At 42.2% G+C, this 27,937-nt stretch overlaps 1 protein-coding gene across 2 annotated transcripts in view; it reads right to left on the bottom strand.

The window, feature by feature from the left end:
* GLS (glutaminase) overlaps window positions 1-27,937 on the bottom strand; it is a 1,476,479-nt gene that overhangs the window by 844,294 nt on the left and 604,248 nt on the right. For both annotated transcript variants that reach the window (XM_069615676.1, XM_069615675.1), the window contains exon 10: window positions 10,645-10,711. In XM_069615676.1, coding sequence (XP_069471777.1) covers window positions 10,645-10,711 — 67 coding nt within the window. The remainder of the gene's footprint in view (window positions 1-10,644; window positions 10,712-27,937) is intronic.

Raw genomic sequence — 27,937 nt, 5'->3', positions numbered from 1 at the left:
AGTGGGTTTTACTTACCTTGTGTTAGCTGTGTGCCATCCAAAACAAGTTACAAGAGTTATTGCTTATCTCCATCTGGGGTTCCCTGATTTCCAAAGCATCTGTACTTGTATATTACATCCATTAGGTTTTGCTCACCTGGTATAACTGTGTGTTATGACAAAAGTAGTGATAGGTTTTTACTGCACCTAGAATAAGTGTTTCACTATTCATCAAAAGTATATTGGCCAGTTGACTGTTTATGTGATTTGTTACAAGAGTCACTGTACAACTGGAAGGGCCTACTGTCCTTGTATTACCAAAAGTAATCTAAAAATAACCATTGGTCTTTTACTCCCAAGGAATAGGCTTGGCCTATACTAAATGTGTATAACAAGGTTTTGACTTCCCTAGAACTACTGTTAGGTGTTCCAAATAAGGTCTATACTTGGGTCTGTGTACTTTCAAGTATAGTGTTGTGTTTTATATTGTGATTTTATATAATGTTTCAGTATTTACTTAACCCCTAGATTTATCTGGGCCTACTTGTATTTAAATAAATCCTTTATTTTTATAATACATAGTGTTTCAGTGTTTCTTTGGATCATTTGTATTACAATTTTCACTTGTACTGTATCTACTGCCCTCTCTCCCTCCTAAGATAAGCCTGGCTGCTCTGTCTACGCTACCCCGAACTCAGGTGGTACAGCCTTATTCTAAGAGTGGAGTCTTGTACTGCCTCAGTAGAATGGTTTTGCTAGGCCCTTAACTGGACTTCAGAAAAACTGTCCTAACACTGTTGGCATGCGCTGGGATCAAGGTGGATTGCATTACATTGATTATTGATATACACTGTGTCCAAAGGAAACCATCCAGTAGGTTTGGTTTAGCCAAGGTAAAGTGTACTTATTGTATTTAACACAAGAACCAACACCATGGCCTGCTTTAGGCCTGAGGACTTCTCTTATGTTGCAATGGAAACTGTGGTCACAATTTGTATAGAGAAGGGCCTCAATTGTAAAGGAAGTAAGCTTGAATTATTACAAAGGTTATGGGACCATATGCATGGTTCCAGTGAACCTGTGTCCACTTCTTACAATATTGCTGGGAGTGAGGATGAAGAGGGTTCAGACAGCTGTCCAAACTCCTCAGAGGAGGAATATGAGGGTTCTGATGAGGAGGATGTTAGTTCACCCCCCTCTCCTTCTCCTGCCTCTACCTTACTGCCTACCATGTGCTCTGAGATATCTGAGGCACTGAATATAAGACAATTCCTGTGGGAACACAATATGAAGATGTGGGAATATGAGAAAAAGTATAACAGGTCTGTAGAAGACCATTTTCTGCACCCCTCTTCTTTTTCCAGTTCTTCTATGTCTTCAGCTTCCAGGTTTCCAGAATTGGTGAGTCAGTATGATCTGAAGTGTGACATTGTTGTATGGCTGAAAACATTTGACCTCACTTGTAAAAGGTTTGGTCTGTGTGAGAGTGATAGAATACCCTGGGTTCTTTTTAGACTTCCCAAGAGGGACTACCATGTGCTCTTGGATTTACCTGAAGTAGAAATAGGTAACTGGGATAGGGTAAAAACAGCTCTCATAGATAGATATAAGAAAAAAGCTTCTACATATCTATACTCCTTAAGGGACTCTGAGCATAGATGTAGGTCAAAAAGTGCTGTCTCCTCATCCCTTAAGAAATCTGTCAATACTGAGTATAGCAGAAAAGCTGTGGTCTTAGACTCAGCTGAGCCCCCTTGTAAAAAGGCTGAGGCTCTTAACCTTGAAGTAAGAGAGGTCCCCTTAGGAGACCCCTCTTTAGAGATAAAAGGCATTAACTGCCACTCTGAAGGGCACTTGGGTGTAGCACCCATAACTTCAAATAGGGACCAAGCCCCTAGGCCCACAAAGCTAGAGGTCACTCCTGTGACCCCACCTTTAGCTGCTGCTAAGGTGATAGAGCCTCTTGAAAAACCACATGTAGTGGAAGTGGTTCAACTAGTTCCCAGAAACTTAAAAACTTCTGTCCTAGTACCCATATGGTGTAATACCATTAACCAGGTCACTGCTGTGACCCCACCTTCAGTTAACACTGAGTTTATAGAACCTCTTGAAAACCCACCTAGAGTGGAAGTGGTTCAACCTGTGGATAGAAACTTATGTATTCCTGTCCAATCTATAACACTGTGTAAAAACTTTGTTGAACCCGACAAGAACCTTAGTGTTCATGTCACACACCCTGTGTGGTGTATGTCCTTTAGAATAAAGGCCCCTTCAGTTAAACCTGTAGTGGCTGAAACATTTGAAAACCCACTTACAGTGGAAATGCTTCCAAAAACTCTAAACATGGATACGCCTGAAAACCCACTTACAGTGGAGGTGATCCAGATGGATGTACAAAGCTTAGGTGTTTTTAACAACCCTAAGAGGGCCAGGAGTTTCCTTGACCCCAAGGTAGGAATTGAGTTTTCTCCTTTAGTTCAGAGTGCCCAGAATGTAACTTCTAGGCCTGAAAAACTGAACACCAAAAAGAGTTATAAGAAACCTAAGAGTAGCTTTCTTCCTAGGCCTTCTAATAAAAAGCCTGTGACTCCAACTACTCCTACAGGAGAGATGGATAGGTGTTCTGACAAGGCTAGGGTCTCTGTTTCAAGAGACCACTCTAAACCAGTAGGATCCTCTATAGCGAATCCTACTGTAAGTCCTAATGTTAGCAGGGCAACCTCTAACAAAGGCAAATCAAAATCTAGACTATTAGGGAAATGGGAGCACAAACCATGCTCTACCATTTCAGTTCCAATTCTAAAGTCTTTGACCCACACTACTTCTGAGGAAGGGGTGGATAGACAAGATGGAAACCTAACTAGGCCTTTGAGGACTGGTAAACCTCAAAGCTGGTGGAAATCCAGAAAAGATATGTCTAAGGCTAAACCCCTTGACATTGTGGGCTCTTCTGCTGAAGACCCCCTTGTAAATCCTAGAGTTAGAAGGGAAAACCCTAACCAAGATAAAAACAGATCTAAGAGGAAGTGGAAGGATGTACAATGCTTTGCCACAACCCCTCCAACTAGGATACCTGAGACCCAACCTGCTCATGTGAGAGAGGTGGTGAGGAATCATGGAGACCCCTCTAGGTCTAAGGGAATTCTTTATAAGAACCCCTTTAAAAAGCCTATTGTAGGTTCAGAGGTTGTCACAACTTCTGAGGGACTGTTTAAACAGATCCCCTATACCTTAGACAAGAGTAAAGTGCCCAACACTACTTGTAGGTCATATAGTTTGCAAATGATAACTAATATAAGAAAAAGTATCACAGCAAGGGTTACAAAAAGATTGCTAGTTGACTCAGCAAACAGTTTAACCGACTAGAAACAAGAGATCTATCCAGGTGAGGATTAGCTTCCCCTGTTCCTTAGTCTGGGGGGGACGAGTGTTAGGTAAGATTTCCACAGGGCTGGTAAATCTTCCTTGCCTGGTTCAACTCCAGAACTTTTTGTTTTGCTAGTGAGATATTTTCCATTAATACCTCAGTGAGTGGGAACCTTTTTCCACACTCACCTGTCTTTAACTCTTTTTATGGGTGTCATTTTTAAGACTCTCCATAGTGTCTTTTTAAAGTTATCATGTCTAACAACTTATTGGCAATAAGTGCCTGTTGTTGCTGGGTTGCCCTAGGGGCTCCCCATTTAACTTTCTTGTGCTAACCTTGAGTGAACTACAGTTCCCAAGGGTAGAAAGGATCTTTGGATCCCTTTTACATTTACTTCTGTGAAACCAGCACCCCCCACCTTATGTGGAGTGCTGGGGAGATACAATGTATCCCCTTTCACATTTAAACTGTAACAATTCTGTTACAGTGACAAGCTTACCTTAAATGGCTGGTGGCAGTGATACCTTTTACTAATTTGGTGCACCTTTACCGCGTACTGTAATCACAGCTGCAGTAAAGGCACCTAAGGGTGCTCATTTTTACCAAAATGGCCCCTGTCTTCTTTTTCTGCCATTTTAGTGTTTCTTGTCGTTTCTTGTTCCTTCCCCTGACATCCAGGGTGGGAAAATCCTTTGTTTGAGTTTTGTCTTTGGCGGGAGTCCCCTGGACACCCCGCCCAGGCTCCAGTCAGTCTGTAAGCACAGGAAGTGGGGGAGGGGTCCCAAACTTCCCCCTCCTTTGTCTTAGGTCTTCCTTCAACTGGGCCAAATCCCAGTGGGGGGTTGGCTGTCCTGATTGGACAGCCAAACGCCCCTTTCTTGTAAAATGCGGGGAGAGAATGCAGAGGTTGTGTTGCAGTTCCTGATAAATACTGGAAACCTGGAAGCTGAAGTCATGTCGACCACTGGAACCGAAAACCGAAGAGGATGACGAAGGAAAAGCGGCGGGAATGATTTCCAGCGGCCGGAGAGCCTGCTTTGTAACCGGAGCCTGCTGCAGCCCTTCCTTCCGATCGACCTGGGGTCTCCGAAAACGACGACCCGAACCCAGAGCCTGGTGAGACCCACTAGACTCAAGACGACCTGCATTTTGAGCCATCCCACGGGTTCCTGCGACCTTGCGTTCTTGCAATACCCCAATACCCTGGGACCTCCTGCCACTGTGCGGTGCACGGTCTTCCGAATTCCGAATCTCGCTGAAACTTCGTGGGCATCTTGGTCTATCTCCAGAGACACGAATCGAGTCCAAAAAGTCCCCTCACAAGAGTGCTGGACCTTTTAAACGACGAGAATTCAACCGCGATTTTCTGTCTTCATCTGTGCTCCTTGAAAAGGCGCCAAACCCGCAGAACCGCATTCAGCCGTGAGAGAAATCTTGCCTAGAGCCTTCTTCATCGATCCCTGCTGCAAAGTCCCTTCTGAGGTCTTGTGTTCAGTCTCCAGGACAAGGAATCCAGTGACCGGGTATTTGGCTGCAGTCCCTGAAGTTCTCCTGCTGCAATCTCTTCTTCATTGCTGAGGTACTGTGTTGGCTTGGGTATATACTTACCTTAAGCCTGTTGGGATGTCTGTGTAGTCCTAGGGTGTTTTCTGTGATTGGGAGGTCCCTCGTCCAGTACACCCAGTCCCACTGCTAGAATCCTGCTGGGGTGTCTTCTGTGAAGCCCCTGGACCCTCTTCTAACCCTAGAAGTAAAGTCCTCACTTGGTTGCCAGTTTTCCTAAGGAAACCCTGACTTTTGCTACTAAAGAACTTATTCTAACACTGCCTGTTGGTCACTAGTCCTAGTGACCCCCCTTCTGCCACTGAGAACACTCATGCTTTAAGGGAAAAGACTTTGAAGGGATTGGGACTTCTGCCTAGAAAAGAAATCAAGTGTTTTACTTACTTGTAAAGAGTTGGTTGGTTGGTAACTGTAATTCTAAGAGTGAACAGTTACAAAAGTTCTTACTGATCTTGAATGTGTGATGCACTGTTCTTAAAAGTATGGTTAACATCTTTTCTTCCTTAGCCACTGTTTTGCCAGTCTACAAGAAAGTAGATGTGAAGGTATTTTACTCTCCTGTGATTAGGTTGTGCCTCTTTACAAAAGTAATGTGTTGGTATCACCAGGTTAGTCCTGTTAGGATAACTGTATGAGTGTCCCCCAACTGGGTCTTGCTTCCCCTGACTTGCTGCTAGCCTGTCTTTAATAAGTCTACATTAGGTTGTTGCCTACCTAGAATATCTATTCACTAAAGTGTGACATTGGGTTTTACTTTCCCCTTCATTGTGAAGTTAAAGTAAGTGGGTTTTACTTACCTTGTGTTAGCTGTGTGCCATCCAAAACAAGTTACAAGAGTTATTGCTAATCTCCATCTGGGGTTCCCTGATTTCCAAAGCATCTGTAATTGTATATTACATCCATTAGGTTTTGCTCACCTGGTATAACTGTGTGTTATGACAAAAGTAGTGATAGGTTTTTACTGCACCTAGAATAAGTGTTTCACTATTCATCAAAAGTATATTGGCCAGTTGACTGTTTATGTGATTTGTTACAAGAGTCACTGTACAACTGGAAGGGCCTACTGTCCTTGTATTACCAAAAGTAATCTAAAAATAACCATTGGTCTTTTACTCCCAAGGAATAGGCTTGGCCTATACTAAATGTGTATAACAAGGTTTTGACTTCCCTAGAACTACTGTTAGGTGTTCCAAATAAGGTCTATACTTGGGTCTGTGTACTTTCAAGTATAGTGTTGTGTTTTATATTGTGATTTTATATAATGTTTCAGTATTTACTTAACCCCTAGATTTATCTGGGCCTACTTGTATTTAAATAAATCCTTTATTTTTATAATACATAGTGTTTCAGTGTTTCTTTGGATCATTTGTATTACAATTTTCACTTGTACTGTATCTACTGCCCTCTCTCCCTCCTAAGATAAGCCTGGCTGCTCTGTCTACGCTACCCCGAACTCAGGTGGTACAGCCTTATTCTAAGAGTGGAGTCTTGTACTGCCTCAGTAGAATGGTTTTGCTAGGCCCTTAACTGGACTTCAGAAAAACTGTCCTAACAATGCCAGACCCCATGCTGGAGAAGTACATGGCCACTGTGTTGTCCGTCATTATCAGGACATGCTTTCCTGTACAGAGGGCAGAAAGCTTTCAGAGATAGTCCGATTGCCCTCACCTCCAAAAGGTTGATGTGCAGTTTGGACTGCGATGGAGACCAACGACCACTGATTTGTAAGATCATTGGTGTGGGCTCCCCACCCTGTGAGTGAAGCATTGTCACTACTATTATCTCCGACTAAGGTTGCCAAAAAGATTCTCCTTTGAGGATATTGTCCTTGCAAGCCCACCATAGTAGATCCTGAGCGACTCTGGTCGGAAACCTGCAAAAGATCCCCCATATTCACCATTGAGTTCTGAGGGCCCAATGAACGGATCTCATCCTCAATCTGGCCTCTGGCACCAGAAAAATGCAGGATGCCATGAGACCGAGCAACCTGAGGAAATCGAAGGCCGCTAGATGCTGGGCGTTCTGGAACTTTGTTACCATCGGCAGAATGTGGTGAGCACTCTCCTTGGGAGGCGAGGCTTTGCCCGGGGACGTATCCAGTATAGCTCTGATGAATTGAAGCTTTTGGAGTGGTATCATTTGTGACTTCTTGAAATTGAGGGACAAGCCCAGTCTGTGTAAGAAATGGCAGGTCATGGTCAGATGTTCTTGGGCTCGTTCGGGTGAACTCGCCCTGATTAACCAGTTGTCCAGGTAACGGTAGAGGTGAATCCCACCTCTCCTGAGACTCGCTGCCACCACTGCCATCAGCTTGGTGAAAAACCTTGGGCAGAGGTCAACCCGAATAGCAGAACTCGAAACTGATCGTGAGAATTGCCAATCGCGAACCTCAGGTACTTCTTGTGCTTGAGATTGATCGGCACATGAAAGTAAGCATCCTGAAGGTCCAATGATACCAACCAGTCTTGGAGTTGGTGAGCCTGAAGGATCTGAGAAAGGGTTACCATCTTGAACTTGTCCTTCCTGAGGAACTTGTTCAAGTTTCTTAAGTCCAAAATGGGTCTCAATCCTCCGTCCTTCTTTGGGATGAGAAAGTAAGGGGAGTACCAACCCTTGTTCCTCTCCGCTACAGGTACTTGTTTTATTGCACCTTTCTCTAGCAGGGTTAAAATCTCCTGCACAAGGAGCGGGTCTAGAATGTTGGCAGAGCTGGCTCCCGGTGGATGGTCTTTGTAGAAAAGGAAGGCAGTAACCCTGGGCTACTGTTTCCAGTGCCCAAGCATCTGAAGTAATGCCCCGCCATTTGTTCAGATACTCAGTGATCCTGCCCCCCACCAGGGTCTTGTGGGTTAAGGCCTCAGAGTGGCTTTGCAGCGGCTGCAGAAGTGGCTGAGGGGACAGTTGTCGCTGCTGGTGCTGATCTAACACCTTTTCCTCTTCCACCATGAGGGATCTTTCTTTGTTGTCCTTTCTGACTAGTCACAAAACTGGGGGGCACTGAAAAAACAGTGTACAGGGTAATGCCCTAACAGGTAAGTTTTTTTATCACAAAATAAAGGCAGAACGCAACTTGGTGCAATTTTTCTACAACGCAGTAAATCTTCCATGGAAGTGATAAAAGTCCTTTCTGACTAGCCTGTCCCTTCCCTCTCTCAAATGACGAGTAGAAACGAAAGGGATGACTCCTCTAGGAAGATGACCCTGAGTAGGAGTGTTGTTGAGGTTGTTTTATAGAGGCACTAAGTGATTTAGCCGCCGCTTTTGCGGTCTGCAGCTTTTCCAAACTTTCGTCTGCCTTGCTGCCAAACAACCTCAAGCCGTCAAAAGGCATATTGAGTCATTTGGATTGCACATCCGGTGCAAAACCAGATTTTCTCAGCAATGCAAATCTGCGCAGGACTGTGCTAGACGCCATGGACCTGCTTATGCTATCAGCAGTGTCCATCCCACATAGCCTCCTTTCCATCTCTGACAATTGCGAGAAAACCTTCCTGTTCCTCGCCCTCAGGGATGTGTTCAGCCGCTGCCGTCATACAATCCCACAGGGTGTATGTGAACCTTGCAAGAGTGCAAGTTACATTCGTGGATTTTAAGCCATACTGCTTGAAGAAAAAGCTTTCCGGGCCCAGGCATCAATCCTTTTGTCGTCCCTATCCAGGGGAATCGAAGGGTAGGCCGACTGTCTCGTAGATGTGGCCGCCTGCACCACTAAACTCTCAAGCGAGGGATGTTTTGATAGGTATAGGCCAGCTGAGGAAGGCCTATACTTCCTTACACATTTTTTATTTATAGCTGGGCCTGAATCTGGGGTTTCCCATGTGGCCATGACCCTTTTCTGTAATGCCTTATGAAAAGGAAGCACAGGGTCCTTTTTAGGGCCTTCATTTAGGGCCTTTATTGAGGATGTCCGTCATGTCATCTTGGTCAAAATTTGGGGAATTTGCATTCCATCCCATAAATTCAATAACTCTATTCATTAAATTTCTGTAACCCATGTCTGCATGGTCTGCGGAGTCGGGTCTATCAAAGTCTACCTCAGGGGAAGTATCCAGGCCACTTGCTGTTTGAAAGCATTCATATAAATCAGCCATTTTAGAATTACGATCTACTAATTCTTCCGGGACATCTATAGTCCCAAACTTCACTCCAGGCGGAGTAAAAACTTCTTCAGAGGATTGCTCCTCCAAAATGGAAGTCATTGATCTGAAAAAGTCTTGTCTAGGCTGTGGCTGGTATACTTTTTCGACAGGCATCGATCTTGGCTTCGAAAAGGGTGTTGATTTTGGCACCGGAATTAACTATGGCCTCGATAACGGCGTCAAAGTCATTGACGTTGGCTTCGATAATGTCGAAGGAGGCTTCGATGCCGTTGAGGAAGGTGTTGACGCCATCTTCGAGGTCGGCTTCAAGAGCGCCTTCAAAGGATGCGTCGAAGTAACCTTCAACATGGACTACGATGGCGGGTGGATTCCCGACGCCATCTTGACAGATGTCACCTCCGATTTATGCACATGTATGTCTGATTTTTTATTAGGTGTCGGGGAAATATCCTCTGATGACACCCTCGACGGCTTGTCGTTGGATCTCGCGCGTCTGGTCTTTGACCTCCGTCTGTCACTTTTGGAGTGAGAAGGGGCATGGTCTCCATGCTATTTTTTCGAGGGGGTTTGGGCCGCATTCTCGAAAATGTTTAACATGGAGGTTCTGAAAGCCTCCCACTTTTCAAAGGAATCATGCTTGGAAGGCTAAGGGGTGACCCTTGTTTCAGCCGACGATGAGGAGGAAGGAGATCGGTGTCGTCTCTCCTTAGACTTTTTCGACGAAGACGAGGAAGATTTCCTCGAGCAACTTCTCGATCTCGATTTCCTCAACCTATGCAGAGACTTTCCACCCGATTCCCTAGATTCTTTTTGTTTTCTCGAAGAAGACTTCGAGGATTCCTCCCCCACCGCCAGTTTACCTCTATGTTCCTTCAGAGCCTTGTTGGTCATCGTCTGACAGGAACCGCATTCGTCGACCCGATGTTCAGGGCCCAAACACCAGAGACAATTTCAATTGGGGGTCGGTGATCAACATTTTCTTCCTGCACTTCTGACATTTTTTTAAGCCAGTTTTGGGCATGGAAGGATTCGACGATGAAGACATAATGACTTGAAAAACTGAAGCGCCGTTTTCGTGTCACGAAGCAAGCTATCAGAAAAACGGAACTGAAGCTAACGGGCGTGGCTCGAGCCCTTTATACTACGGATGATGTTGATGTTCAACGGCGGCCCTCGAGGGACATTCGACACCACTGCATCGAGCACAGTGCCCTCTGGTGAAAAATGTCCAAAGCAGCAAGCTGGAAGATACAAATATCTAAGATGAGGAATACACGGGAGGATACAATCCATTAGAAGGGGAGAGCTTAGAACACTACAGAAGGTAACAAATCTCGAAACACAGAACAAGGCAAAGGTGCCACTTGTTATCCCAAGAAAAGGGCAAGAGAAATGGGCACCAAATCGCAGGGGAGCTGCCTGCCTGGAACTTTGTGCTGTGTCCCATTGTTGTATCTTTACCGCCAACCCTGGCCCTAAGTACTACATATCCTAAAGACCCCAAAATTACAGCATCATTCTTGAGTACTATTTTTTGTATTAAAAAGAAACCTTGAAGCTTATGTCGGTATTAGCATCCGTTAATCACCACAACATATACAGCTGTCAAATACAAATGTAAAAAAGAACAAAAACCTTTTTCTCTTTTAGGTAGTATCCAATTGCAAAATTACGATCTCCACTTTCTCTCTCTGACTGGAACCTAAGAGGGAAAAAATAAATAGACGGGTTACTTGCAGTACAGTATGACTTGGACACATTTGTCATATTTCCAGTAGGATAAACCAGGGCGCAAAACAAGTTACTTAACTGTCAGTATGGATCCCGCAAATGCACTCAGCACCAGTTTTGCTGCATGTCTTATACGAAATGGAGTGAATAGTTTTGCCACCAATACATTTTTACAGATTTTGGCACTGTGGCAAAAAGAACAAGTCTGATTTGTTTTATTATGTTTAATTCAAACAAGTCCAGCGTTTCACAATGGAAAAATTGAGCAATTTTGTTTTGTATTCCTTATTGCATAAACAGGAGAACGTCAGTTTGTGCACACAGTTTTCTAGCCTCCTTTCAAAATGTCATGTACGAGGTTCTGAGCTAAAATCATTAGTTACCAATGCAAAAAGGGAAATATATAACACATGGGAGAAGCAGCAGTGGGAAAAGGGCATCTGAAGGGGAGTCTGTTCCCTTGGTTGCCACAATGTGCATGGTACAGCTGAGACGACTATCTTCTTCTGCTGTATAATCTTGGTTCCTCCCTTGTAGTTGTTCATCCAACCCTGTCCGGGGAGAGAATGAAGCTGCTGAGAACCAATTTAAAATCAATTATTAGCACTGGTGAAAGCCATAGATAACTTAGCCCCTGATGTGGTAAAGGTAAGCCTGTATTTCAGAAGGAATTAAGTTTTCTGAAAGAACTATCAAGAGATATGATTTGACAAGTACAAACCTCTTGCTTTCTAATCACAAGTCTTCATATGAGAAGGGTATTTGCTGAGACTGCCCAGCTAAAGATGAACAGATGGGCCCATGGATTGAAAGTGTGAGACCGTGAGCGAAGGATTCTGGAGCTGGGCTGGATAAGAAGATCCTGGCAAACTAGAATTGTGATGTGGGGACTGAATACAAATGGTCAGGTTCTGTGAACCTTTTCTGTGTGTCACAACAATGGGCTACCAGAAGGACCATGGCCTTGCTGTTCTTAATTTGCTTTATTTCTCGCTCCATGAAAACAAAAAGATTATTTATTTTGAGTGTGCCAATGAAAGACACGAAAGAGGACAGAATTCAATAAATCAAGGAAGGAGGAGTGGAGCAGACGGACCCCGAAATGTCAAGACCTGAAAAAGTATAATGGGGCACTTGGTTCGATTACGAGATGTAACTTGCAGAGTTTGAACATTTCGCTCTGCAAACTCAATCTAATCTTCCCCTCATGAACGAACAGGGAAATGGCCAAGGGAACACCCACATAACTGGAACAAGAACAAGTTTAAATGCTTTTATTAAGCAAAAGTAGAGCATACGATTATTTCATGGAAATTGGTTCAGGATGACTGTAGCATTAAATTTCTTAGGAAATGTAGTGCCTGAACTCAGGATTATAAACAAGAGACATCAAGCAAAAAGGCATTCAGAAAGTTCCAGACAGGAAGTTAGTCTGTTTAGGTCACTCTAGAAATCAGTCTTGATCATTTATTCTGGGGAGCACACAGCATCTATGCCTCTCTTGCGATTTAGCCAAGTTCTCACCTTCACTGGCGCTCTCCTTCTCTCTGATACATATTCCACTCTTCTGGGACTAAGGGGCTCCCCACTCTGTTCTTATACTCAGGGATATGGTGCCCTGCATACTCTTCCACACCCAGGGATATAGAGACCTGCTGCTCTCCCAGGAATAATAGTTCTGTGCTCGCTAATTCACGCCAATGGATATAGTGCCATGATCACTCTCACCAGGACATAGCACCCTGCTCATTCTCCTTCTATTCACTGTAGCATACCCCTCTTTTGGATTCCAGAGCCCTCCTCTTCTGTTACGCATCCCTTCTTCTGGGGATAAAGTCACTCTCTCTTTCTACTTCTCACTCCTCCTCTTTCTTCTTCTCCCCCTCAATGGAGCAGACACCTATTCAGGGATCGGGGGGCTCCTCTCACCCGTCACTGAAGCAGACCACACTGTTGGGGTTCAGTGAGGCTTTTCTCTATCCTCAGTGAAGCACATCCCTCTTCCAGGCTTCAAGAAGGTTCTCTCTCACTCACTTGCACTCTCATGCTCCCTCAGCAAACTCCTCTGTTCAGCTCTCAGCCTAAAATACACTGGGCCTCATTACAACTGTTCCGTTCCAGTACCAACGGTGCTGGTAAGCCTACCGGCACCGTTGTTACCGGACCACCAGAGTACGACTCTGCGGGCGGGTGCCACCCTGCTCGCCAGTGTCAGTCCTGGCGGGCGGAACGGCTCCCGTCCGCAGAGTTTCACAGGAAGCACTGGCACCGTTATTAACGGTGCCAGTGCTTCCGTGGTATCCATTCCCATTGAGTCCTATGGGACTCAAATGGGAATGGGGATTTACAATTCACCGGTGCCTGACTTCTGGGAACGCCAGGGTTGTAATCCCCCGGTGTTACCGGCAAGCCAGGCGCCAGTAAATATTGCAAGTACGGCGGCAACATGCCGGTAGCACTGGCAGGGTTACCGCCAGACTTGTAATGAGGCCCACTTGTGTTTCTTTGTCTCAGTTATAAAGCCCTGACCCCATTTACCTATTGGCTGAGGTAATTCATTGATTAATTAGCTTCCTATTGCAAGTGAGGGTGGTGACGTCTTTAAAAGGCTTGCTGCTGGCTTGGATTTCTTTCAGCTCGTTTCTAAGCACAGGAGTTGGTGTTTGTCTGCTGCTCTGCTCCTCTCTGGTCTCCTGGCAGTCCCCCAATAAATAAGTTCCTTTTGTGGGTTTCTGATGCTAAAAAAGCCATCACAATGGACAGGCAAACCTAGTAAGTTCCCACTTGTGCACAAATCGTGTTTCCTTTGAGAAAGGGGAAAGACTTATTTGTCTCTTTAAACGCTGAAACTGCAAGGAGGGAAAGAAACGTTTTTCTTCATTCGCACTGTTGCTGCAGGCAAGGGGGGGTTGGTATAAAGCTAGGTTTTCCCTTCGAGGATTCGCACCTGTTGACCAAGCGGTCTATCTGGATTTGCAAGTGTGTCCCCATAGTTTACGATTCCCTGAATCTTCGAAAAAGACTCTGAAATCTGCTGAAGGTTTTGGATCTCTATATCTGGTGCATCTTGGGAGTTGCAGTCCTGAAAACCCTCCATCTTTGGGACCTGGTAGTTCCTAACTAGTTGCTCCTTCAGGGCGCTTGGGAATAGTTCAGAGCTGTTCCCAGCAGTCTTACTCATGGGTGGACTGGACACCGGATTCGAAGTTGGAAGAGTGACATTTGTCACATATTTCACTTTGCTGTACAATTGTCTCCAAGGGCAAGCACTGGTTTGTGCTGCAATGGTTGAGGAAAATCTGTGAAGTTAGAGCATCATTGACAAGAATACTTTTCTTCATATGGAATGGCCATCAATATTGGCTCTACGTGTAAGACTAATGAAATACTGACCACCTCAAGTGAAAAACGTATACGACTACACAACCCATTTGAAAGAAAAACTACGGTCTTCACAGGGAGATGTGAAACACCTTTCTACAAAAAACTATAGGAGGTTTACTACATGGCTGGATCAGTTTAGAGGAACACATTCAACCCAAAGACGGCTGTTCTAAAAGGCTCCAGAAAACTCATAGAAATGCTGACACTGCATAAGAATACTGGGAGCATGGGCATTGCGAGTTACATGAAGCAATTAACACTTATCAGCCCCCAGACAAGTTCATAAGCGCAATGTAGAAAGTCCTGAAACATGGCTGGCTGCTTAGTAATTCTATCAGGTTTGAGAGACCCGATGAAAATTTGATGTGAAAATTCCACCCATTTTTGGGCTCTCTCACAAAAGGCAATGGTTATATGTTGTAAGGGTCCATAAATAGAACATTTAGACATGCCATTCATCATTTGCTGTTCTCAGAAACGGGCTACAGTGGTGTCCCAGCTCATTAGAAATCACACTGGCTTAAAAACCCAGACTGACAAAGGAAGATGGACCAGAATTAAGCCAGAAGCCAGAAATGACATATTACAAATGATCACAAATCTGTTAGAAAATATAGTTCTACCTGACTTGACTTTGGACAGTTAGTGCTTCCTGTGCAATTTGCTGGACAAGAGTCACAAACATCAAAATGGATTGCTACCGCTTTAGATGATTACACACAGAGTACTCTTCAAAGACCAAAAGTGAAGGAAATTAAAATAAAAACAAAGTACAGTAAAAGAAAACAAACAGAAGCACATAAGGATTAAAGAACGACCAAAAGACAAAACAAAAAAACAGCCCAAAAAGCAACACATTAGCAGATGACTTAAAAGCTTGTAATGGCGGTAAAATGGTGAACCACTAATGAGAAAGTGTAGGTGGGGCTGGTTGGGCTACAGATATTAAAATTACACACACATATTTAGAACAGGTTTACCATGATATAGGGCCTCATTAGAAATATGGTGGTGTGGGAAAAATTGGTGGTAACGTGAAAGTAATTCTGTTACTGCCACATTACCACTGCATATCTGCACCTCCATACTACAAGTTTGGCGGTGAGGTGAAGGATTTACCTCCAGCTAAGAGCTGGAGCAAAATCTGTCACCCTACCGGCAAAAAAACAGCAACATCGGCAGAATTTCTACTGGAGAAATTATCCACCAAAATCCCCATGGAGGCCTACGGACTCCAATAAATGTGGACTAAAACCGCCTACCACCAATTGTAATCCGGCGGTAATTCCGTCAGACCAGGTGGCGGTACTGGTGAATCTGTATGGTGTTACCTTGGCGGATTTACCACTGAGATACCACAAAACTCATGATAGTATTCAATTTAACAGCCACACCTAGGATGCCATGTAAACTAACATTTGCCGTTGAAACTTAAAAAGGGCCTTCACCACATTGACAGATCATTCAAGCATTAGGCAGATGTGAAAGCGCTACCGTTGGAGAGTTTACTTGATGCAATGATCAACCAGGCAAAATAGCTCAATTTATACAATCTTTATTCTTGAATCTTTCATTAAAACCCAGCTTTTCTCAGAATTTACATTCGCTGGATTATAACTTTTTTATTCTCTTCTGAAGTTTGTAGTCTTTCTTCCCTCATACTTTGTTTCTTGATCTTTTAATACCACCACTTCTCTTCATGTTCTTCTGGAACCCCATGTACTTTTGCCTTATCGGAGAGTTGACAGCACAGGGGTACAGCTTTTCTTTCTCCTCACTTTTGTGTTGGGAGAATAAACCCCTCACGATTCCGGTGGATTGATGAACACTTTTTATTAGTAAAACAGTAGCAGACACACAAAAGCGGCAGCACAAGACTTAGTTGCAAGTGAACCCCGCTCCCTCATGTGCCCCAGTCTCTTATACCAACATGGATACAGGAGTTTCAACGGCATGGGGAGGGTCCCAACCTGGAAAGATCAAACCTTGCAACTTTATTATTGACAGAACAACCTCTCATTAAATGGCCTTTGATCCCAGCTGCATTCCGCTCTGCTAGTTAGTGTTATCAGTGAAGGCAGCAGAGCGCAATACATTTCTCCAAAGTGAATATACTCCCTAAAGCTTTGTACCTGCTCTGAGGCAGACGAGAAGCCTTGTGATATGACTTCTGCCAGCTCAAGACGCCTTTCAGTGGGAAAATGAGACCACAGAACACGCCTAGCTATGCCAAAAGGGATATACGTCAGAAGAGTGAACGGTGAAGGCGGGCATTCTTACAGGACGTGTAAAGTGCTTTCCTAACTAGGTCATGGGCACTGCAGTCTACCATCTCGCTTTTTGTAGGCTAGAGACAGTGGGCTTCATTACGACCCAGGCGTTGGACCATGGTGCTAATAGCATTGAGCCCTATGGGCCCATTTTTGGCCCATAAGGCTCAATGGGAATGGGGAAGGCGCTAATTACGGCACCATAAATTACGGTGCCGTAATTAGCTCCTAGGTCCCTTTGCGGGTTGGTTTTTTAACGCCTGGTAAAAGCAGGCGTTAAAGTGCAACCCGCAAAGGGACCTCGTAATCAGGCGTTAAGGGTTTAACGGCGCCGACATCTTTTACGGCACTGTTAACCCCTTAACGCCTGGGTTGTAATGAGGCCCAGTGGTTTAAACATGGCTAGTGGCAAACAGAAAATAATGTTATACAGTGACATTATGACAGGGTGGTACATAAATGTGTATCCCTTGTTACTTATTTTTCATCCACACTTCTCTACTGATCCATTGTCTCCAGCACTGGTAACATTGCTTCCAATTCTTCTGTGCTGATTCTTTCTCTTTAGTTCTTTTCGCAAAACCAAGACATTTTTGCATTTATTGTCTGGATCCCCCAAATTTCAATATGGGTAATATTGCTTTAAACATACATTGTGGTGAATTGGAGAAACTCCCCATCCATTTCTATGACTGAGCCAAGACACAGGGACCTGGGTTTGTGTGGCCGTTACCCTATTTTCCACCCAGATGGTGGATGGAGCAGTATTAACTGGGCTTGCCCTTCCCTCAAAGATGCAGTATTCATGTTCCCTAAAAATATATCTCTAAACGTCAGTTCCCAGCATGCCCCAAAATGGTTAAACTCTACCAATAGAGAAGATATCAGATGTGAATGTGAAGACAGCCTTTAACAGCAACTGGCGAGTCCCTTGTACTTGTTGATTATATTGATGTATAACGTGATAGTCAGGGAGCAATCTTTGATCCAATTTGTCCTGAGGCTGTCCAGAATCTTGGTACTAATAAGAATATGCTCAATTGGATCTTGTTTTATTGCGCTAAGAGTGGAGTTTGTTCAATAATGATAGGAAATAATTGAACTGTTTTGCCAAAGTTCCTTTATTTAGGTCAGCATTCTTTTTTATGTGAAAAATTCTTTGTTCCTCTAGTTCATAAAGTGATACTATGTTTGTATAGAGTCATGTTACAAGTAGTCTACTATTGCATTCGATTCATGCTTTTAGTCTGTTGTATTGAATTTGCTTCATTTAATCTTGATCTCTTTCCAATTTTATGAATCAAATTTCTTGCATTCAATTTAAATTATTTCAGGTGACCTCTAAGATTGGTTCATTCAATCTGGATCTCTTCAAATTGTATTCATTCAATGTATGCTTTTTCAGGTAGCCTCTAACCTCGACATGTGTTCACCCATCTTTTAGATTGGACGGTTCATCAGGAGGTTTGGTAATTCCTTAGGTCAATTTTGTTAAAGTAACCTACGAGAAACCAAATTGTGTGTTGTATATCAATATTTGTTTGTAAAGTTCTTAAATTGTATTCAATTATAAAAAAAATTCGAGCACACTTACTGATAATGCACTTAAAGTTCTTGCTTTTAACTTGAATGGCTGCTTTCCAATTTCGCCTTTAAGTATTTGAAGTGAAATCTGCAAGTTTTGCTACAATATAAATAATGTACTTGTTTCGGTTAATAGAGCACTCTACAGTGTTTAAAGCTGGTCAGGATTGCTAGTTTAAGGTATTTGGTTATGTTTGAGCATGTTAACCTTCCCTGAAAAGGTATGATTGCCTTTCTCAGTGCAAACTTTTACCCTCGCAGCATAGGAGCTGTTTATTTAGGTGGCTTCATTCAATTTTCCTTATGATTCTAGCAGGGTAAATTCTACTTATTTACCTATGATATAGCTGTTTCAGTTGTTTATTGCACTCTATAGTATTAGGAAAAAGCCCCAATTATTGATCTTTAACAATTTAGTTATATTTAGGGCATTTTTGATTTATCAATAGAGTTATGGTTGCCTTTCTCTGTTCAAGCTTATGTCCTCGCGGTACGATTGCTGCGATTGTAAAATGGCCGAAATGTATACTAACGTGATGACGCGCACGTTATACGTGATCGCGTCATCACATACCCGCCATTTTGGTTTGCTCAGTTTCTGTACTGCCGATTGATGCAATTTTCATTGTGATTAGAATTACTGTCATAAGTTTGACATTTATTTTTTGAGTGCTTGAGTTTGCATTTACATTTTGCAATTATTACCATATTTAATTCCATTTCTCATATTGCACTCAAGGTGATATTTGGTGTTATTGACTCAATTTATTGTATATAGGTTCTCTAGGCTCCCTGCTGAATATCAATGTATAATGTTCTGTATGGAAGAGTCTCGGGTGTAGAAGGCCTTAGCTTCACAATTATTCTAATACGATCTCTGAAAAACTGTGTAATACGGTAGCTACATACCTGCTTTTTGGGAGTTTTCTGATTATTTTTCTTATTATGTATGGGTTGAATTTCTAATTGTATGTATATATTTGAATATATATTCACTGCTTTCTTTTTGTCTTTACTAGAAGTATGTTACATTTTTGTTAAAATAGCATATGTTCAAAATTGTGTGTTGAATAGTTTTTTGGGGATTTATTTGTACTAGGTTGTTTTTTAGATGCAATATTATCAGACTTACATGTTAGTTGTCTTCTGGCTGAATCATGAAAAATATACAAGCAATTCCTGCGAACAGTTACATTTTCGTTTGGAATCACTTTAACCTGATTGCTAGTTTAATGCAATATAATCAATGATATATACAACATACAAACAATAATACATTCAGAGTTATCAAAGGAAATGGTGCATTTCCATGTCCATGTTGAGACCCGTATGGCAGGTGTCCATGATACAAATCCAATAAGCTTCTCTTTGTCTAAACACTTTTTCTAGATTGCCTCCTCTCGGGGGCAACTTTTTCCAGTCCAAAAAAAGTATGCGTCTAATTTGTGCTGGTTCATATTGTTCTAAAAAGTTAAATGCCAGAGGTAATTTTATAACCTTGTTTTTAATTGCCCTGATATGTTCTCCAATTCTGATTTTCAGTAAATTTATAGTGCTACCTATATATTGCTTCTTGCAGACACATTGTATGCCATATATAAAATTTCTGCTATTGCAGTTTATTAGTTGGAGGATCGGTCTGTTATGTCCATTAGCAGTTTGAATGGTTATCTTTCCGTTGTCAGAGTATTGGCACAATTGGCAATTTCCACATTTGTAGTTGGATGTTGTAGGTGGCTTGAGCCATGTTGTAACGCTCACCTGGTATCCACGGGGACGTCACTCAGACTCTTCTGACCTCTTACGACCTCAAACCCTTCCCTGGAGGCTATTCGACTGGAGACTGGGCCTGAAACACAGGATTGGTAGAGTTTAACTCCCTATTGTCTCTGTGTGCTTGAACCCCTTCTTCCCTGGGGTCCAACCCTTCCCTTTGATCCACAGCTCACCTTGTTTTCTTGGATAGTGTGCTTTCCGTCCTGCTTTCAGCGCAGGGGCTCATTGATTGATGCGGGCTCGTTGCTGCCTAGTTACTTCACTGGCAAGAGTCCGACAGGTAAGTATAATGAGTGTTTTGAACACTTCTCTAACTTCGTTCCTTTCCTTCCTTAGACGATGGGCGGCATCCGGGGATGGCGGTGTGCTGCTGAGAGGAGTAGCGCTGAAGGTGAGTGAGAGCGCGATGCACGATGCACCCCTTTCGTATTTGTATTGAACTGAGTTCTTTTTCTGTGTCTTTTAGGTGCTGCAACGTTTTCAGCGTGGATGCCAGTTATGAAGAACAAATGCGGTTAGTAAGCGCGGTATGCAGCGCCTCTAGATGTTTCCACGCTAACCTGGAGTGTCTTTTCCCTCTTGCAGATGGATGAGAAGTTCCGGAGACAGAGTTCCCCCAGAGCGGCTGGGATTCAGGTAAGCGTTTGATGCTCGAACAGTATTTAAAAATAAGCGAAGATTTGCAGAATGCTTACTAATGCCTTTTTTGTGTTCTTTTCCCTTTTCCTTAGGAAGCGGCGTGTCGGGATGGGAATTACATCGCCGAAGATGCCCGCAGAACAGAAGGAGCGATGAATGATGGGCAGAAGTGCTGCAAGGTAAGGCTGTTCCTAACGGTGTTCTTGTTCTTGCCGGAACTGAGCGCAGAAGAAAGATGCAGGCCTACTGGAGACCGATCCGAACACAGTGAGTGTCACGCTGCAGGTGCAGAAAACGCAAAGCATGTTTCTCAGCCTGGGCGTGGCTTAAATAGTCTCTGGGTATCCCAGGTGTCTCTGGGCTGAACCACACCCAAAAGACTAGACTGCACATGCAGTTCTGGGACCCGACATATGTGGGGGCATCCATCTTGTCCCCATCAATGCACTGCAAGTCTAATCCCCAATGTTATCCTATAGGAGTGAGCGAGTCTGGTGCCACAAGCGCCAAGTCTGACTCCAAGTGGGTCTTTGGAGGGATGGAGAGGCACTTGAGGGCCATGTAGGTGATTCTGGCCTGGCTCCAGCCTGACATCTTGGAGGGCTGGGGACATGAGGGGCAGGAATCATGACACATGTTTTTGGATTCTGAATGGTTGGATTTATCTTTTGTATGAAATGAGACGGGCTGATCATATCTTTTAGATTTTCTAAATGTGATGCTTGGTTCATTGTCCAGAACGGAATTAAGATCTGCATCAATTTTCAGAATGTTCAAATTTTTTGCAGTTGCTTTTTTGATTATAGACTTGTTAGTGCTGTATGTGGTGATACATCTCACCCTTTCTTGTTCCTTGGATGCGTCCATTTTGGGTTTATTTTTATGGAGATATTCTCTTGCTCTTAATTTTGTTTTTTGATGCGTATCCATAAGATGTTTCTGGCTGTATCCTCTGTTTAAATTTGATGATAGTGTCTCTCGCATGTTATTCGAATTCTGCTTCCGTTGTGCAATTTCTTTTTACGCTCAAAAGCTCTCCATAAGGTATGTTGCAAATTATATGATTCGGATGATTCCTGGAGGCATGTAGTGTGCCATTTACTGCTGTAGGTTTTATGAACAATGTAGTATGAACCATATTGTTGTGGATATATAATTAAAGATCCAAAAAGTCTATTTGTGAGGTACTTTGCTGTAGTGTCAATGTTAGGTTATATGAGTTTTGGTTCAAATACTGGTCGTAATCATCAAGTTGTTCTGAAGTTCTGTTCCATATAATTATAATGCATCTATATATCTGCACCAATATATCACATTGTCATGATTAAATGCTGGATGTTGCCACGCATGCTCAATTTCATAGTGCCCCATATATAAGTAAGCGTACGAGGGTGCAGATTTGGGTCCCATGCCCGTACCTTGTACTTGCTTGTAGAGTTGATGATTAAACGTAAAGATGTTGTTTGTCAGAGTAAAGTTTAACATCTAGAGGATCATCATATTCTGTTGTTGAAAGGACACGGATATTTGTTTTAGAAAATAGTTGCTGTTTTCCAATCCTTTGTCATGGAGGATACTCGTATACAGTGTTGAAACATCTAATGTGACCAGCCGGTAGTTGGGTTCCCACTGTACGAATTCTAGTTGTTGAATAATATGTTTAGTGTCCTTAATATAGGAAGATAATCCTGCTGCTAATGGTTGGCAATGTTTGGCAATGTACTCTGATATGTTTTCCGTGAGTGATCCAATGCTTTTGATTATAGGCATGCATGATGGTAATTCTTAAAATGGTTTGTGGATTATAGGTATAAAATATATTGTTATAATGATTGGAAAAGGAGTATACATGTATTATTGTTCATCTGTCAGAAGCCCTCTGTCTCGCCAGCATATACTCATAGTTAGCCATTCCTCTTTTAGAGACGATGTTGGGTTTGAAGTCCGTGTTTCGTAGCATGATGGATTGTCCAGATGTTGGGTAGCTATTTTTACATAATCTTCAGTGTTCATTAACACTACGTTGCCTCCTTTATCAGAAATCTTCACTGTTATTTCTGGGTTATGTTTTAGCTCCAATAGTGCTTTTTTTTGAACAAATGAAGATGTTTAATCTTCAAGTTAGATCTTGATATGTATTCTTGTCTTATGTCTTGTGTGGCTTTGAAAAACATGTCAATGACATTGTCAGTTGCTAAATGTGGAACAGATTTGAGCTTTGTCTCTTCGGAGAGTCCCAAGGTGATGGATAGATCTTCTGCAATGGTGTCAATACTATGAACATCTTCTGTTTCTTGTAGATTTAATACGTCTGCTATATCCTCTACATGAGCTACATAAAGTTCTGATGGAAATAGTGTACTTGCTGGTTTTTTCTTGGTTGGCATTTGTGAGAAATATTTCTTTAGCTTGAGTTTTCTACAGAAATAGTAGAGGTCTTTTGGCACTGAAGTATTCAGCTTTGTTGCTTGGGCTAAAGAATAGTCCTTTGTTTAAAACAGAGGTTAGTTCAGGTGAAAGCTGCTTGTGCGTCAAATTGACTACTATGTTTTCCTTTGGGGAAGTGGGTCTTTGGATCTAGTCTGCATTTTTGCCTGTGTGATTTTGCTTGGCTTCCCTTCCCCATTCGGTACCTCCTCGGTTGAATTTTTGAGCGAGTATGGTTTTTTGGTTGCGTGTTGAGGATATGTTGTTTCTGAATTGGTTGTGCTGCATAAATTCTTCTAAAAAAGACGAAGTGGATGAAGCACCTTGTTCCAAAACATTTGGAACTGTAGGTATAATGGTCGTTGTTTCTTGATCGGTATAGCTTGCCGATTCTATTTCTGAAGATTGTAGAGACTCTGATGGGGGTTTAGATTTCTGGAATTTGTCCTGTGTTGTTGGTTTGTAATGTCTTACTTACGTGTGGTTTCTGAAATGTATAGACTCTTTTAAATTTATAATCCATTTCATCTCGGATGAATTGCCTCTGTTATTTTATTTTAATTTCTTGACTAAATTGATCTATTATGTTGTCTAAAATCTCATAGTTTTTTAAGGTTTTTTAGGGTAGATAAAATGTTTAGATGTCATCTTTGACTTGCGTGATGTATTGTATTATTTGATCATTGGCTTTCGACTAATCATTTCCTTAGACGTATTAGTGAGTAGATCTTCCCATTCTTTGAGACTTTCTAAATCATCCTCTTCATAGGAAAGGAATATACAACTATGTAGTCCTGGTGATTCTGTCCACTTGTAACTATTTCTCTAATGTTTTGATTTCCCACCATCTTGATATTTCCATTTTGAGTGATTTTTCTAGTCTAACAAATAGTTGTCTTAATGAATGTGGAGAGCTATTGTCCGTTGGTAATGTTGATATAGTATGGCAAGAGAATAATTGTTCGGCCTCTTGATCCCTATTAGAGTAGTTTTTAAGTATTTTGCCAATTTGGGATACGGTTGTATTGCTGTTGGTCTAAATTTGGTGGGAGTCTGCCTTTGCTGCGTTATATTATACAAAAAGTGAAAGTGAAGACAGCCTTTAACAGCAACTGGCGAGTCCCTAGTACTTGTTGATTATATTGATGTATAACGTGATAGTCAGGCTGCAATATTTGATCCAATTTGTCCTGAGGCTGTCCAGAACCTTGGTACTAATAAGACTAAAAGATGGGAAAATACGTGTCGAGGTTAGAGGTTATCTGAAAAAGCATACACTGAATGAATGAAATGTGATTTATTATTATTATTTTTTTTTTATTATTTTCGTTCAGTTTTTACAAACTTTTTGAAAACTTTTTAAACACTTTAACTTATTAAAAAACACTTTTAGAATACATAAAATTGAGTCCAAAAACAAAAATAGGAAGTACAACTAAATGGCAAACTTTCTCTTAGCTTAGCGCAAAGGGGCCTTGGTATATCTCCATTTGGGAGATTCCTCTAATTCATGTTTATTTCTGTACTCTTTACACCTTCCGTTTTCAGATCTATGCATATATAATAAATGGCTTTCTTGTTTAGTGTCTTCACTATTCACCAAGTCAATCGTTTGCGATTGTCTTATCCTCGCAATATGGAGAAGTCTCCTCCAACCGAATTTGCATTTGATCAAGGAATCGCATCGTTGCAATCAGCAGGGATTTACTTTCGCCAATGTGAAGATGTATCCACCATTCTTCCAGACCATACGACAGGACTCGACTCCTCTCCTTCCTTAAGCAATTTTCTCGTTGAACTTTGAGTTCGGGGCAACGCAGGACCAGATGTTTTAAGTTTTCGTCTTCCTCTGCGCAGAACCTACATTTAGAGTTTCCAGACGCAATCTTCCTTCGATGGATTAGGATCTCTTTGGTTTCATAGATGTTTAGGCGAAATTTTAAGTATAATCTTCGTAATCGTTTACACGGTGATAGCGTTAGATATTTCGCAAGTGTGTTGCGTCTTTTGGCTTCAGGTGGAGTGTTTAGCATACACTTATGCGAAGATCTTTTTTCGTTGATTTCTATCCAGTCCCAGTCTAATAGTTTTCGTTTTACTAGATCTGGATTCTGCCATAAAGTATCTTCGTCTGAACCCAATTGTGCTAGAATTTCTTTGCACTGGCGCTTCCACTCACACAATGCTGATTTTCCTTGTCCTTTGTCTTCTATCAAGAATTTAACGTAGGGTAAGTTTGCTACTTTGTGTGTTTTCCTGAACAGAGCCAGTTTGTTCCAGGTGATTCTCGCGTTGAGAGTAGAGATTCCTATCTCAAACAGTACACATGCTGTAGGTGTGCTTAGTGGGATCTGGAGAATCCTTTTCCAAAAGATGCTTTTGCAACGGGCCCATATTTTGTAATCACACCCAAACATATTCTCGGCACCATAGGTGAGAATTGGGCTTACTTTACTTTGGTAAAATCTTCTTACCGCTTCATAAGAAAATTTGCCATATTTTTGCTGTAAAATGGTACCCTGTGCTGTTAATAATTTGCAGCTATTTAGGAGTTTTTTTTATCATTGGGGTGTCATTTATGCTGGAGTTAATCATGGTTCCTAAATATCTTGTGTGCGGCACCTTGTTTAATTTATTTGTTCCTATTGACCAAGTTGTTTTTTTTTTACTTGCAGTTCTTCCTCTTTGGTTTTCCAATACTAAAATCTCAGATTTGGCCACATTGATCTCAAGACCCAAGTCTTCAGCAAAAGTTCTTAGTGCTGTAAGTTTTCTTTGGAGCCCTATGGGGGTCTGGTCCATAATTACCATGTCGTCCGCATACATGATGTGATTTATTGGGACTCCATTTATGAGCGGCGGAAATGAAACAACAGATGACAGTGCTGTTCCAACTTCCGATATATAAAAGTTAAACAAGGTAGCTCCTAACGGGCACCCTTGTTTCACACCCCTCTCCGTTGGTATGGGATTGGTTAGATTTCCTTCACGATCTAGTCTCACCTGTATATAGGTGTCGGAGTATAGACCTTTAATAGCATGGATGAGGCTCGCGTTGCATCCTCTTTCTTTGAGTTTTTCCCATAAGGTTTCTCTGTCTACACCATCGAAGGCATTCGCCATGTCGATAAAGGCCAGGTATATTTTTCGTCCTGATCTGATGGCATCGATTTTTAGCAGGTTCAATATCAACAAGTTTACACTACAGCCTACACCTTTGACAAAGCCCGACTGGCGTTCATCATATACTATGTTTTGGTGGATCCACGTGGTCAGTTGAGCTAGCAGCATCGATGCAAACACTTTCCCCACTACATCGAGTAGGGCTATTGGGTGGTAGTTCGAGGGGTCTGTGCGGATGCCCTTCTTGTAAATCGGAACGATAATCCCGGATTTCCATGTCTCAGGGATTTTCCCTTCCCTTTTTATTGCTTTGAAAAGTGTATGACAGAAATTTGACCATTCTTCGATATTTTCTTTTAGGTCTGCATTTGACAGGCCATCAGGTCCCGCTGCACGGGAGGTGTTACATCTCTTGATGGTCGCTCGGATGTCTTCTCTTTCCATGTCGATTTCCCACGGCTGTCTAGTGTCTTCATTTGATGGCTCAGACGTTTTCCTCCTTTTGAATAACATTGTGTAGTGCTTTACCCACTCTTTTTCGTGCACCATGCTTGATAGCAGTGCCTTATCGGAGTTCTGTGTGTCGTTAATAATGTCCCAAAAGCCTCTGGTGTTCTTTCGATTTAGCGCCTTCAGCATTGACACTGTGTCTCTTTGTTCAAATATTGCTCTACGCTGTTTATACCAGTTGTTATATTGGTTTTTCACCTTTTTTATCTGTATTTCCATGTCCACTGCGTGTAGGGCCCTAATTTTCCGTATTAATTTCCTTGATTCTCTTTTTCTTCGTGCTACTTCCGGGTCATACTGGTGTTTTCTGTACTCCGATCTCGTCAAAAACGTTCTCTTTTTGACTTTATAGATCTCAAGGAGTTGTTGGTATTCTATTGACCTCGGGAGGTTCTGTTCTTGAGATTTTTTTTACTGATTCAGTGATTGACACAATGTTGCGTTGTTTCAGACGCAGTCTATTACGGCCAGGAACCACAGATGGATCTTGTCTCTATTGCCTACGCTCCACCGAGATGCTCTTATTCCATTCGGCTGCCACCATGTTGTGGTCGCTGTGGTTAGTCATAACCACGTGGAAAGAGTCGATTTCCTGGAATAGATTGTCAGAAACGAAAATGTAATCTAATATTGACTTTTGACTTCCTCGTATCCAGGTTGGTTTGGCTGGAGTATCACCCTTTATCGCTCCATTCAGCATTACTAGGTTTCTTAGAGACATTTCATCAAGCCAGCGATCACAGTTTGTTTTTTCTCTGTGATTCGCTAATGCCTTAAGTTGAGAGATCTCAATCAGTTTTATATTAAGGTCTCCACACAGTATTATTAGTGCGTTTGGATCTCCTTCTAGTATGCTGTCGATTGCATCTAAGATGTCATTCTCAAATTTTAGATGTAGTTTCGCTGTTGTATTCCAATACACATTTAAAATGTAGGTGGTCTGATTGTTAGTTGTTGACGGACGCACTGGTTCAATGCAAATCTTTTGTAGATGGGACGATAGATTCCAAGCTTCTTTAATTCTCAGACCGCTTTTTCTTTTAATCAGGGTTAATTGTCCCGACATTGGGCAACCTTTTCCTTTGCTAATCGCTGGATTGAAAGCTACTTCATAGCCTTCTACACACGGTGTACATGTTAACCATGTTTCTTGCATGCAGACAATATCGACTTTTCTCAAGAACTCTGGTGTTGAACTCAATAAATGGTTGAACCCCCTCTTGTTCCAGGAGGTTATCACCAGCTTTCCCCTTTGGCATTAGCTCATTGGTGACCCATTTAAAGATTTTGCTATCCATCCCCATGATTGGGACTCATCTTCAGTATTCAGTGTGTTTTTGCACTTCATCCTCTTTAAATCCTGGGTGTTCTCTACTATTATTCTGATTTTTTTCTGCTTTATCTCCTCCAACGAGTGTTGTATACCCCCACCTTCTTCGTCCCATCCATTTTTGTCTAGTTCTTGGGCTTCATTTATTAGACTT

The sequence above is a fragment of the Ambystoma mexicanum genome, chromosome 9, assembly GCF_040938575.1.
Source record: "Ambystoma mexicanum isolate Mex_15411 chromosome 9, UKY_AmexF1_1, whole genome shotgun sequence".
Lineage (NCBI taxonomy): Eukaryota > Metazoa > Chordata > Amphibia > Caudata > Ambystomatidae > Ambystoma > Ambystoma mexicanum.
This window is presented reverse-complemented; position numbering and strand designations above follow the sequence as displayed.